The sequence below is a fragment of the Pseudopipra pipra genome, chromosome 9 (genome assembly GCF_036250125.1).
Source record: "Pseudopipra pipra isolate bDixPip1 chromosome 9, bDixPip1.hap1, whole genome shotgun sequence".
In the NCBI taxonomy this organism is placed as follows: domain Eukaryota; kingdom Metazoa; phylum Chordata; class Aves; order Passeriformes; family Pipridae; genus Pseudopipra; species Pseudopipra pipra.
The window spans coordinates 14975687-14989368 of NC_087557.1; the positions used below are offsets into that span (position 1 = coordinate 14975687).

A 13682-nucleotide genomic window follows, 5' to 3' on the forward strand; every position below is an offset into this window, starting at 1 on the left:
GTCATCTACAGGTGTGAATGATTCCTAGTGGGCAGGCAGAAGATGCTCGATAGTCTTTACTGTGTATATTTCAGATTAAGTGTAATCTAATGTGTTGAAACATCTGAATAGTTTGGTCCATACATGGAATAAGTCTGGGCAGAGTTGATGATAGTGGAATGACAGTTAATTGGGGGATGGTAGTTGTGGATAGAGAAAACATGGAGTGAGGGTCTAATTGCAACGTAGCATTAGCAGTGGAAGTCAGTCTAAAGGTGAAGTATGTAGGGTAATGCATCTTTTCAGAGAATAGTTGTGTTTTTTCATGCTTGGAGAAAGGGAAAAGATGCAGGGATGGTGTCATGAAGTTGCTGGAGATTTCTGGGCTCAGAGCACTGGAATGGGAAACCTTTGCTGTGTTTTTGCACAAGCACGTGTTTTTAGTTAGTATATATTAACTCCTTCTACAACCAAGTGTTGCCATCTGTCCTGAATATTTCTTGAGGATATATTTTTCCTCTTCTCAGTTTAAGTTTTACAGCTCACTCATTTCAAATAGATATCTGTGGAGTCTGGTATCTTGGGTGTGTTGGTTGGTTGGGTTATTTTTCCAAAATAGCCAAAATCAGTCCATGTCCGTGAATCTTTTCCCTGCAGTTTTAAACCTCTGCCCTTTGCCCCAGTGATAATTCAGTCAAAAGTAGTTTCACCATGAAATATATGTGCTTTTTTTCTGACAAGAAGCCTATGCTAGACGTGACAGAAAAAGAACTAAAAAACTCCACACTTTAAAATTTATTTCTTAAATATAAAAGATCAGAATTGCTTTTTTTCTTTGTCAGAACAAATCCAAAACCTTGATTACTCCCATGCATTTCTGGCTATGTACTAAGGCAGAAAAGTGATATGGAAGCACACCAAAGTTTTGTTTGTCAGTAAATTTCTTCCTCCTCCTTACCAAAACTATGGCAGACTAGCAGCCGTGTTATTCTGCATCACATGTGCTGTGTTTCACCCAAGTTGCAACTGCTGCCATGAGTTGTATAGAACAAGAAAAGTGTAATGCTCTCCTCCGCAGCCGAATAGTGTGTAAGATACAAAAATAAATAAATCAATAGTAGATTTGTACAAATATAAAGATGACTTTAGACAGTCATCCTTTACTTTAGTCTTCCCCTTGGCCTGTATGAAGGTTCAGTGTTCTCTACCTGCTTCTTTTTTATGGTGGTCACACTTATTTAGAGAGGAAACTTGTGTAATCCAGGAATAGTCTTGGGCAGCCCAGATCCTTCTTGTTGCAGATCATGGTGGAGGTCTTCTCTTTTGAGAAGAAACACTGCAGTTTCCTCTATGCTGCTGCCTCTCAACACAATGCAGTGTAATATTTCCTACCATCTGATCTTGTCTTTTCCATCTCTCAAGGCTGCTTGCCAGAATCGACTGATCATGAGCAGAGATGTCTTGCCCAAGTGCTGGCTTGGGAGTGTGATGCTATTTTTTCATGGTCCTCTATACTACAAACTGCTCTTCATATTAATGATGGAGGTTGTCCATTATCCTCTATACCATTTGAATTACTAGGAATTTGGCTTTCCAGGTGGTCTTTTGTCAATGGGCATGCAGGAAGGAATTTGGTAGTTACTGTTAGAAACCGCCCATGCTAAATAAGTAGTAATGACTTATATTTTCTCTTTGAATGATAGACGTCACTTCTCTCTGTAAATTCTTATTTGCCTCAACCCTTGAGTATATTTTTTTGCTATAAATGCTTCCCTCAGTGAGAAACCTTTTATGAGAAGAAGATTGTGTAGGTGGTAACAATTATTCAGTGTAGAACAGTGTCCCTTCGCCCATGCACTTGCATCTATAGAAATGAGTGGCGAAGGTCATAGGAAGAAGTTATTGCTGAGTCTTGCACAAGTGTTCCATGGAGCTTTTGAGTTCAAGGGAAACTAGCTTCCCCTTCCCTTTGTCATTCAAAAGGAGGTTTGAGGATCCTGTCTTTTTTTCTTTTTTTCTTGTTTCAGTCATCATTGTTACTAGCTAATATAAGAGAATGCCCTTAAATTAACCTTCTCCAAAAGAACTTTCGTGCAAGTCTGTCATTTGGGCATACTGAAATCTCTGCTTTAGTTAGCCTCTTCCACATCTTAATGTGCTTTTCAGCATATAAATTGATGAATTCTAGCAGGATCTGCAGTAATTTATATTACTTTGTACCTGACAGCATAGAGATCCCTGGTGTTCCTCAAGTCTGGATTTTGCCTTTTTTGTCTTTATATATAATGACTAGATTTGTGTCATTCCCTCATTCAAAAATTAATTAGAATAAATCTGTCCTTTTTCTGAGGAGTGTTATATCCCATTGGTGTGGCTTGTACCCTCTGGTATGGCATAGGGGAACCATGCTAGCGTGCTGTGGAGCCCCCAGCACAGATTCACTCAATTTGCAGGAGCTGCTCACAATTTTCAACTGACAACACTATAGAAACCACCATGGAAATACAACAGAAAGTACATTAGCCTTTACTATTTGAATAAATCCATCACAGTTATGTGTTGGTCTTGGGTTGTTGTATTATCCCCTTTAGTGTCTTACTCCCATTTCTGCTACCTTCTTACAGCAGAACACATGTTGTTCATTAGTAGCATGGATGATATGGGAAACAAGAATGTTGAAGTTGTATTGAATATGTTCCAGATGTTAGTATCAAACAAGGTTGGGTCTGCATTGATTTCCTTTAAAATATTCTTATTATTTGGAAGTGAAAAATAATTCAATACTGAATGATTGTCTAGAAATCTGAATTCACAAAATATTTGCCATTGTAAACCACATACCTAATAATTGGTTCACCTGCTTTCCATCTTCTAAAGGCATTAAGCAACTAAAATCTGATTGTGGTAGGAGCCAGGATTTTCTAACAAGATTAAGTGGTTACATGCTCCAAAGTTAAACAAAAGCCCAAGGATAGCTGTGCGTGTGCACTTGTATTCTCAGCAGAGAAGGCGCTAAAGGCGTACGACCACACTAGAATGGATAAACTGGAAGATAGCTTTGACTCTTTAAGTGCCAGTTTGATGGGGATGGAGATGCAGGAGAACATCTGTACATGTTTGGAGCTGAAGAGGCAATCTTGGTGTGTTAATCGGATGAACTAAAGTGTTGATGATAGTGAATTTTGGCAGGATGTTGGTGTCTCTGATCCAGATGAGGTTGGCAGGAACAAGGTGTGGGGCTGTAGGAGGAAGCTGGCAAAGCCCAGTCTGGGGGTTTGTGCAGGGCGGAGCAGTGGAACAATAAAACCCAGGCAAGATGAGGTTGTGGTTTCATGCTGGCTTTCAAATATAAGTAGGCGATGTGGAGGTGATAAACAATCAGATTAGTAGTGTCATATAGAGGACTTTCTGTTTTTTTTTCAGAGTGGTAAATATGCATTTTGTAGGATTTAAACTACATAGAAGTAACTGGCTCTCTAGTCAGAGGAAGCTGGCAGGAAGGAAGGAGGATAAGGAGGAGGGGTCTGTGAAGGAGCCAAGAGCTGCTAATTTGGATAGAGGAGAGCTCTTGCTGCTCCTGCTGGAGTGACAGTGCCTTGTAGCAACATCTACCTTTCTTTGACTGGTGCAGGTCTGCAGGTATGGTAGGAAGGGCTGGAAAGAAATATGGTTAGTGAATTTTGAGCAAAAAGCTCCAGCATTGCTGGAGTGCAGGCAGCGTAAGAATAGACTAAAATACAGTATGAATTGGGAGATGGTGGCAGAAGGAGCTGTCTTGTGCTATGTACAGGCTGAGCATTCAGTGGACTTCATGATCTAGAAGTAATTTTTCCTTTCACTTGGCACTCCCTCCAGGCATGCCAGTGTATGTTGGGCATGGCACTACACCCAGATTAGTGGTTGGGCAAATAACACGAATATCAGTGTGTGAGGATTGTGGATTGGTACTGCCAGCATGCTTAAGAGAAATAGTGTTCGCAAGAGTCTTGAGTTCCTAGAAAGAGTAGTATAGGTCCAGAACAAAGCTACACAGGCAGCTATGTGAAACTTGGCAAAAATGTGACAGCTGGAGAAACCTCTCTGTTAATTGCCCCACCAACATGCCTTGTGCATGGGCAGTATTACAGCTCTGTGGTCTGACTGCAGTGGAGCAGCCTCCAGGAGATACTCTGATCTTCAGTTCAGATTTCAAGGGCTGTATCTCAGTCACTTAGGAGGCTGGTCTGAAAGCAGCTCTATCAAATGCAGTAGCTCCCTGAAAACATTGGTTTCTTACACTGAGCAGTTTAGAGCAGCTCTGTGCACCCCTTTCCTCAAAACAGAGCTGCTGGAGGTGGGGTGGCCCAGGCCAGCAGGGTATGTGGCCAGACACTGTGCAGCTGCACTGGTTTGAGAGCAGGCCTACAGCAGTGAGCCCTGCTCAGGACTGGGACAGCACATGGGCTCACTGCCAGCAGAGTGACAGAGTTTCTGCCGGAGATCTGGCCCCGTCCTGCCAGGGTGGAGTGCAGGCAGAGGAGGCATGCCTTGGTCCACCCATCGCTGTGCACATAAGCCTGGCTGCGCTTGGTTATCCGGGATGTGAACTTCTGCTCCCTCTGGGAGTGTTTCCATCTTGCATGTTGAGCAGAACAGAAGACTTTGAAAGAGGGATTTAACGCACATTTGAGGTGCTGGCAAGGGAGACAGAGCCTGAATGTACCAGTCACCATCATCTTCATGTGGATGAGTCCTTGTAGGAAGTGAGGGGAGTATCCAGATGTCTTCTCCACTAATATGGTAAATTTGTTCAGAATAAATACCAAATGAAGGCTGGAGAGGAGGATTTGTAGATGTACTGCATTGAAATAGGTGTTCACAGGGAAATCACAAAGGAGGTATTAGCTCTTTGTCTTGAACCTTTACTAAGGAAAACTCACATTTTTGTCAGCAGCTCCATTTCTGGTTTTGTTCAGTCTTACACCTTGTTATCTGTGTTTGTTATGTGTTATGATTGAAGCATCTTAAACATGAACTCCATTCTGGTCTGCAAGAAACAATTCAATGAACAAGTGTTCCTTGGCACTCTGTTTGCTCCCTAGCCCAAGAAATCCTTGTGCAGTTTAGAAAAGCTTTTTGTGCAGGTTGTATAACATGGTCTGCTGCAGGACTTACACATCAGTGGCTGGGCTAATTGGTTAACGGGGTCTCTGATCTGGTCCTGTACATCAGGAAAATGTGGCCTCTCTACTGGTTGTGTTATTGTTACAAATTCTAAATATTTCTTCAAACATTACAAAGAGCAGCTTTTTAATGGATTTCTTTTTTTTTTTTTTTGGTAAACTGAGTATCATTACTTGGACTGGTCCCATTTTGTATGCGTATTCTTTAAAAGGATTTAAATAAAAACCAAAAAACCTCAAGTCCTCCAAGCTGGTGGTCAGTGCTACTGCCAAGCTCCTCATTTAGAGAGCAGAAAGTTTGTTTATGCTCTGTACCCCAAGCACAGGCATGCATAATTTATGCCTTGAGTATTGCCTTTACAAATATTCCTGCTCTGTGGGAGCTGGGAGGATATGCACTATGCACTGGTGGGTTTCAGGAACGGCCTGTTTGGCAGGACAAGGCACACATGGCCCGAGGCACTGCAGAAATTTCCCTGTGCTCAGGGGCTTTGCTTTTTCCAGATAGTCTGGTTTAAGATAGTCTCTTTGACTTCTAAATAAATGCCCAGCTGCAAACTCTATCTTGAAAAAACTGTTTTTAACCAATAAAGTGTAGGTCAGCGCTAATATAATTAAACATAAGTGTACACCGAAGTCAGATGATCTCCAGTGCTGCAATATCTGGCTCTAGACTTGACAAAACCAGAGCTCTGCCATTTGATCAGCTGAGGATTTTCTTTAATTTTGAACTTTTTTCAAAAGAAGCATTTTACTTGAATTGCAGATGTACGCTATCTGGAAAAAAATATGCTTCGAGCTTATATTTCCTTTTTATGCCTGGCAGCCTCTAAACTAACTGGTTCATGTGAGTCTAATTCTTATCTGAGTGACTTTAGTGCAAATTAGGGGTTAAGTCAATTATGTTCTCCTGTGACCTTCTGGATCAAAAACATGCTGTATCTGTTACTGTCAGGGGTGGGTTTGAGCAGTTTTGGAAAAGCAGGGCTGCATTTCATAAATATTTGTCTTGATTTAGTTTCCTGAGATATAGTTTAAATGTAAACTGCTCTGTATGTTTCAGCTTTTGCGCTATCTTGCTATATCACATCACACGGTCTCACGTACTATATAAGAGTATGGCACTACATCATGCTGTGGTGATTATTTGAAAGGGCGGTGTACACTCTGTTTTGGACTAGATATCTGTTATCAGTGTAGATAATTGCTGTCAGACACAAAATAGGCTCAGTAAACAAACATTTCATTTTATCGTGTGACAGATGCCTGCTGTTTTGTACAATGTATTTGAACGACGTTCACTATAAATCAGCACTGCTTCAAAAGCAACAAATCCAACTCGCCCAAATCCTTCCTGATGTAATTACCTTTATAGTAGAGATTAACTTTTCATTGTTATATATACATGAATGCATTTTTCAATGTTTGGAGATAACAATGTCTGACATAAACAAATAATTCACATCTAAGACAAACCAGTTCCTCTGACTTCTATCACTGGTGGTAGTTTGTTTTCTCCTTGGATCCCTCCATGGTAACCAAAAGACTACCTTCAGTTTTGGAATTCATACTTGAAATTTAGACTTTCAGAGAGAAATGAACCAATGAGTTAGCATATTCAGGAGAACTTGAAAGGGCAACGGGAATAAATGTCTTCATTTTGTGGAGAACGAACACGAAGCTTCTGCTTCTGTTCCTATGGGTTTTCTGAACAAAAGGATCATCATTATTTGATTGTAAATGATGTACTGCTTTTTTCTCCAAATAATGTCTATCTGTGTCTTCCTCTGCAGGTCCTGTGCCTCTCAATGAATGTGTCTTATCGCCTGTTAACAATTCACATCCAGTCCATGCCTTATTGGAAAGTTTTACAGTCTTATCTGGCTGTGCAAGCCGAGGCACGACGAGCCTGCCACAAGAAGTGCACATCCTCAATCTCAGAAACCCTGAGGAGGGTCTTGGCCATCATGAAAGAGAGGTAAAGGGGAAATTACTTTTTGTCCCTGGTGACAAGTGTGTCTGCAAATGGCATTGTTATACATTCATTTGCTGAATAAAGTTACTTCTGAATTGTCACCAAAATACTACAAAGAACTATGTCCAATTTGCATGAATATTGTCCCTATGCTTTGCATGTCGTGCAAGTAAGCTGCTTCCATACCCAGTCACCCTTTCAATCACCTTTCACAACCATGAAGTATACTTAAAAAAGGTGGTGGGGTGGGCAAAGGAAATAAGAAACAGATTTAGATCTCCAACAGGCCTTTGCAGAATTGGCTGTCTTCAAAAGCAGATCGTTTACCTAAATGTGTTGTAAATTAACATAAATACCTTTGGATCCCTGCCATGACCACTATATACAAATACTGAAACGCAGATTCTTTTACCTCTGTAGTGCAGCCTTAATGCTTCACTGAGGGGGCATTGCTTACAGAAAGCAAGTGTTGCTGACTATGGTAGTCCAATTACTTTTGTGTGTGTGTTGCACTCAAAGGGACTGGCCAGAACTGTAGCTGTTCTGAAAGCAATAGAACAAGAAGAAAATTTTTGGTTTTAAGTTATGCCATACTGTTGTTTACTCTAAAAACACATCAAAACAGAGTGCCAAAGTACAAAGAAAACATTGCAGGCTATGACAGCTGAACTTCTTAGTTCATATTCTTACAGTATTACACACACAAATCCTTAGTACTGTGTCCTGTGAGAGCAATGTGTGTACACAATTAGGGAATTTGTAATGAGAGAGCAAAGATGCTGATGTAACAGGGATTTTGTTGAAAATGGACAGAAGAGTGCCCTTGCTGTGGGAACATGGTATCGGGGGAATTTGTAACTTCTTAGTTACTAAAGGGTGCCCAGGGATGGGATGAAGCAGGCTGCAGATGGAGCTTGTACCTCCCAATCAACTGCCAAGTGCACATTTGCATAACCCCAAATTTCCCCCTGGTGCGGTGCTGCTGGCGCTGCTTACGTCAAAGGGCAGTTTCTGCAGTTGTGTGCACACAACGTGAGCGAGTCACACACACACGAGGGTGCAGGCTGTGCCCCTACTGCCTAATCAGCTTGACAGAATGGTAGATTTAAATATTTGGCTTTGAATAAAAATACTTGCTGTTGAGTAGAAAGAGGCTGCTTGTGCCTCCTTTAATGTGCTTTTGGTAAGAAAGCAGTTTGCCTGAAGCTGTCTTGTCTCTGTACTTCAGGGATACACCAAAGTGTAGGACACAGAATATATTTCATGATTTGTAGTTCTTAGCCTCCTTCTCCCATTTCCCGACCAGTTCCCAGTCTCAGCCCTTGGAGATGGCTGCTCTAAAAATGCACAGGAAGCTGGAGCAAGGCTTGCTGGCAACAGTGTCGAGCAGAAGAGTGTAAACAACTTGGAAAGATCGGATTTTACTTATAGGATCAGACTCTGAGAACAAAGCAGAGCAAATGTTATCTTTTCCATTATTGCAAAACCAACTCCAAGTGGCCTTCTGTCTAAAAGTAGAATGTATCCATCACCTCAAGTTACATGAGCTTGATTTACCAGCTGAGGTATTTCCTGTTGCCTGCAAATGCTGATAGCAAAGGTAGAGATCCGTTTGTCACACAGTATTTCCAGTATACTCCAGGATAAAACCAGTGCTTTTGTTTGACAGCACATTAGTTAGATTTAGCAGCATCGAAAGCATGTTTAAAATAAATCATGTATTTGCTCAGAGGTTGGCTGAAGTTCTGATAATATGAAATGCAAGATCTGAAAATCTTTAAGTGAAGGCTTGCTTTGGGGGAGGAGGTCGGGTTTCATTTTGTTTTTAACCTGCCCTGTGCTAGAATGCTGCTCAATTACACATTCCTTACTTTCTGGGAGGAGTGTAAACTTCCCCTAGCAAATTCCTTGGAGGGCTCATGCATTAAACATACTTGTGCAGTAATCCTGGTTCTCATAAATATGCAACATACATGTATGCATTAATTTAACTCACTTTGACACTTGTGTAGAATATACTGACAATAAGGGTTTGCAAATTTAAACATAGGAGGGGTGGCTGATGTGAGGGGGGGGTCAAGGCAGGAGAGGCATGTGTTCCTCCTGTAACACACCCAGGCTTTTCAGTAAAGGGTAGTAAGGTTTGGGTGCTTTTTCTTCCCTGTAGACTGGGGCAGGGGGTGGGGGAAGAAAAAAAGACAGACTGGAAATGTATAGGATTATGTATTCTGAACAGTCCTTGCAAAACTGAATCAGTAATTTAGCACTTTCATGTTAAGGTTGAAATCTGTTAAATGGAGGGTCATATCATGAAATGCTGTAATCATATCTATGATCTTCAAGGAATTTGTTTGTGTTTTACTTCATTAATCCCTGTTGGGGTGACATCTCATATGTTAAAACTGGGAAGACACTTTCTTCAAGTAAGAACCCCTGAAGTTCCAATCTCTTTCAAGTATTTCTTAGAAATGTCTTTTATCACAATTCATATTTGGCCGTGCTTTATCATAGGAAATAGAATACGGGTGCATGTAATAACCTCAAGTGTTTATATTGAACTTGGCATGAAAAATGCAAGCCTTTTCTGTTTGTTTTATTTGATCAAATATTCCTGGGGAAGTGAGTGCGTGTGTGCATTTCTGTACTGATCTGGGTCTCAGCTGAATGCCAGGAACTACTGAACTCTTACAATAACTTTCTTTTCGGCTTTGGGTATCTTCACTGCTTCAGTTTCCCAGTTTTTAGAAAGGAGATAGTTGCTTTGTCATGGAGCTGCTTGTTCTGAGAAAGAATTAGTTTTTGCAGAGGCACTTGGAAACTCTAGGGATTTGAACCAGAAAAATGTGTATAGAAAGGCGTAAAAGTTTTAAGATGAAAGTGACTCCTTAAGTTGTATTATCAAGTCCTAAGTTAATGAAGGATTCTTTTATTATGCCTGTCGGTTGAATTTCCCTGAGCTGCTTCAGGCACATAGTCACAATTGAAATAGTTAAAGGGGGGAAGGAGGGGCATATAAAATTAATCTCATGTGAATACTTAGGATTGAATACATATGAATACATGGAATCAGAGTTCCTGGCAATGGATTCACTATTGTTTTCGTTGACATCCTCATCCTCAAAACCTTTAAGATGTTATGCCTGATACAGATGTTTAACATGTGTTATGTGAAATGAAGTCAGGAAAATCAAGGACTTGTCTTTATTTTTTATAATTTTGAGTAATGCCACTGAGGCTGTAATAATTTGACAGACCTTTTTCCCCACGACTTAATCAGCGTTGCTTTGCAACAATTTGATAATAATTTTTAAAAATTTCCTTTGAGAGTAAATCTGATGTTAGTTCCTGGAGCAAGTTAATTATAATTAGCCTGATACTTGCTAGTGATGTATCTCAGGTACCTGAGCCAACCCACTTAGAAGTTGTAAACTGAGGGGCAAAATTATTTTGGTCCGCTATTTAAATACTTTCTGAAGAGATCCTCTAAGTTGAAAAAATGGGACAGGGAAGGACTCTGAAACAGTCACCTAATAATGTATTTCTACATTATGACTTCCAAAGTATCTTGAATTCGGGATAATTTTTCTGTGTCACAATGTTTTTGTATTTTAGAACTATGAAGATCTGGGCAATGAGGGTGATGAAAACCTAGTTCATTTTGCCTATTATTCTAGGTATTTACTGTGTTTCTCAGTGTGTTTGTTTTAGCTGTTTTCAGAAGTTTAATACCACAACAGCCTTACCCAAGGCTATGTCAGGGAAAAATGTTTTGTTTCATGCTCAGGCATCCAGAGATCCAGGAACAGCCTTGAGATTCAGCTTGGATAAGGGGGCCACTTTCTGGGCATATTTTAAACATGCTGACCTGTGGCACTAGTGCCATGGTCAGAGGGGGCCTGGAGGTCTTGTGCTGACAGCAGGCAGGAAGGGAATTCAAGGTTTGTTATTTGACAGCTGGAGTTAGTGAGGTTTTTGTTACCCATTGTTTGAATAGCTATACACTGCTGCATGTGGGTATATGTAGTATTTCTGATAAGTCAAGAGGCCTTTGCTTTGAAGAAAAATAGTTGCTGCTTTAGAAGAAGCTTTGAGAAATAAAACAAAGCACTGTACCTATGCCCAGGTACAGATTGGATCTGAACATTGCAAGGGTATTTTGCTGTTCCTGCCTCTATACTTTTTGACTACCTTAACTTTGCAGTAATAGTGGATCTCTAGCTATGGCAGCAGACTCACAAGTTTCAATGCCAGTATGTAGAGCAGTTTTGAACCTTCAGCCTCTTCACTTGGCCAGCTCGCCTCTTATGTGAGCCCATCGAGGTCAACTTGATCACTTCACCCTGTTATTGCTTGTTCCTTGATGATCTGTGGCTCATGAACTTGTGCAGAGGCAATGTTATCAGTCCAAACAGGATCTTCAGAGTGACAGTAGAAAATTAGTTTGACCACCTGCAAACCTCTGTGTCAAATTTGAGGTTGACCACTGCTTTTTATTGGAATCTTCTTGCACGGTGTTTTGTGAGGGAATGGTGTCACATCAGATCGAGAACAGAAAGTCCAGATGAATTACTGCTTCCACCAGTGCTCTGTGCCAGGGAGGTCTCAGAGTCAAGTTGTGAGTGACACTGTGGCAGACATACTCCAGGAACACCCTGTATTTGTTGCTTGGAAAGCAGTAGTTCCTCATCACATGCATCTCTGATCCTGGGTATTTTCCAAAGCTTGCCTTACAGCCTGTGGTAGCTCTACTGGCTCACCACGGTTGTTTTGCAGGCTGCTGTTACTCCCTTTACACACAGCCTTGCCCAAGAGCCTTTTCTGGGCTGTAGTACTGGACTGAATCAGAAATTAAGCATGATAGACCTTATAAAGATTGAAAGATACTGGCAGCATGCTCCACAGAAATTGTAGTCAGTCAATGTCTGTCTCAGATAACACCATGTCTGCTGAAAGCTGCAGATACACTAAAATGTCTTAATTGCCTTGATTGATGAACATGACATTCCTATGTCTTTAAGAAGTGGAGTTTGCTTGTCTTTTAAAAGCCTTCACAACACGCTTCCCCCTCTTCTCTTTGTTAGCACTTTGAGGCATCTGTGCTTTCATAAAATCCCCTTTTTTTTAATGTGGCTTTTTCATTTTGCTTGTCTGGACTGCAGTCTTGTGGGTTGTTTTTCGCCGGCTCAGGATTTGTTGGTCATTGGATTTGGCAATCATTTCAAGTTCTGCCCACCAGAACTGCCAGAGGAAGTGCTGTGTTGGCCAGAGGAGACTGTTTGTACAGAGCCGGGTGTCCTGCAGGAGCATGGCTTGATCCATGTCTGCCCTTAAAGAGGCAGCAGTGACATCTCATGACTTGGAAAGTGCTGTGCAAACTCTTGGTATTTTTTGTTTTTAAAAATGGGACTGTTTGCTGTGTGCAGAAAGTGAGCCCTGTTCTCAGTTCAGAGAGCTATGTGGAGCGGTGCCTGAAGCCATGCCAAGGCCTACCACAGAAGGCAAACGGAAAGGAAGGAAAAATGTCGAAAGGAGTTTTCTGATTGCTGACGGTTTTTGGTTTTGCTTAAAATGTCCTGTTGGAAGCTGAAAATTGGACTCTTGCTTTCCTCTGCTGCAAGTGTCCACAGGTACTGATGTGTTGTTGCAGGACTGCAGAGAGCAAGTGGGGGCTGCTGCTGCTGTTCTTCTTCCTCTCTCTCTCTCTCTCTGGCTTGTGTGTGTAAGCACACTACACATGGGCTCTCACGTTCTTTCAGGAGGATGGAAGTATGTTGCTTTTTGATCATAAACTGTGATTCACATTTGTGGTCTCCAGTTTCTTCAAAGCTTCTATCTGACATGCCTTAAAGTATTTATAAATTACTGCTTTGTCTGTAGTTACTTTCCCCAAGAAAAGATAATTAAGGAAGTGATGACATTTCCAGGAGTCTGTTTATATCACAGACCCCATGGTCAGGTTCCAGTCTAGCTTGGGCTTGTATGTGTGTGTGTGTGTGTGTGTGTGTGAGATGTTGGAGCAATGCTTGTCATGAGTGGTCATGTTTATGTTGTTCTCTAGAGCATCTGTTTGAACTAAAAGCTGGAATTAATGAAGTCCTTCTCCTTCAGCCTCCCAGCATAGGGGAAAATTTCCAACGTAAGTTGTGTGGAGGTTGCCGTGCCTGACAACCATGCTCCTGTATCAGCTGAAACAGTCAAACCATGCAGTGGCAAGATACAAGAACAACGAATGTTTTAATTGGTTGGGTGTTTTTATGTAGATCTTGCTTTTGATAACACTTAAGTTCGTGTTTCTCTACCAGAGTCTCTTCTTTTCCCTGTGAAAAACAGAGTACTTCTGCAGTAGGATAACTTTTTATTTAAAGGAGAAGATGCGAAAATAGCACCACCATGAGGTACAAGCATCTGAAAATTAAATTGCTTGAAAAAGTTTGAAGGAATCACTGGTAGTTCATAGCTGATACTGTCTCATTAAAAATTGCCATAGAAATTTAAAATAAATATTTTTATTATGATTGCAGCTCACACTGTATGTAATAGACATAATGGTGGCAGTAGTGTTTCTA

General features: G+C 41.0%; 1 protein-coding gene across 3 annotated transcripts in view; it reads left to right on the top strand.

Annotated features, from left to right (window-relative positions):
* The window catches only part of TGFBR3 (transforming growth factor beta receptor 3), a 110956-nt gene that overhangs the window by 38993 nt on the left and 58281 nt on the right, over positions 1-13682 (top strand). For all 3 annotated transcript variants that reach the window (XM_064664746.1, XM_064664744.1, XM_064664745.1), the window contains exon 3: positions 6935-7119. In XM_064664746.1, coding sequence (XP_064520816.1) covers positions 6935-7119 — 185 coding nt within the window. The remainder of the gene's footprint in view (positions 1-6934; positions 7120-13682) is intronic.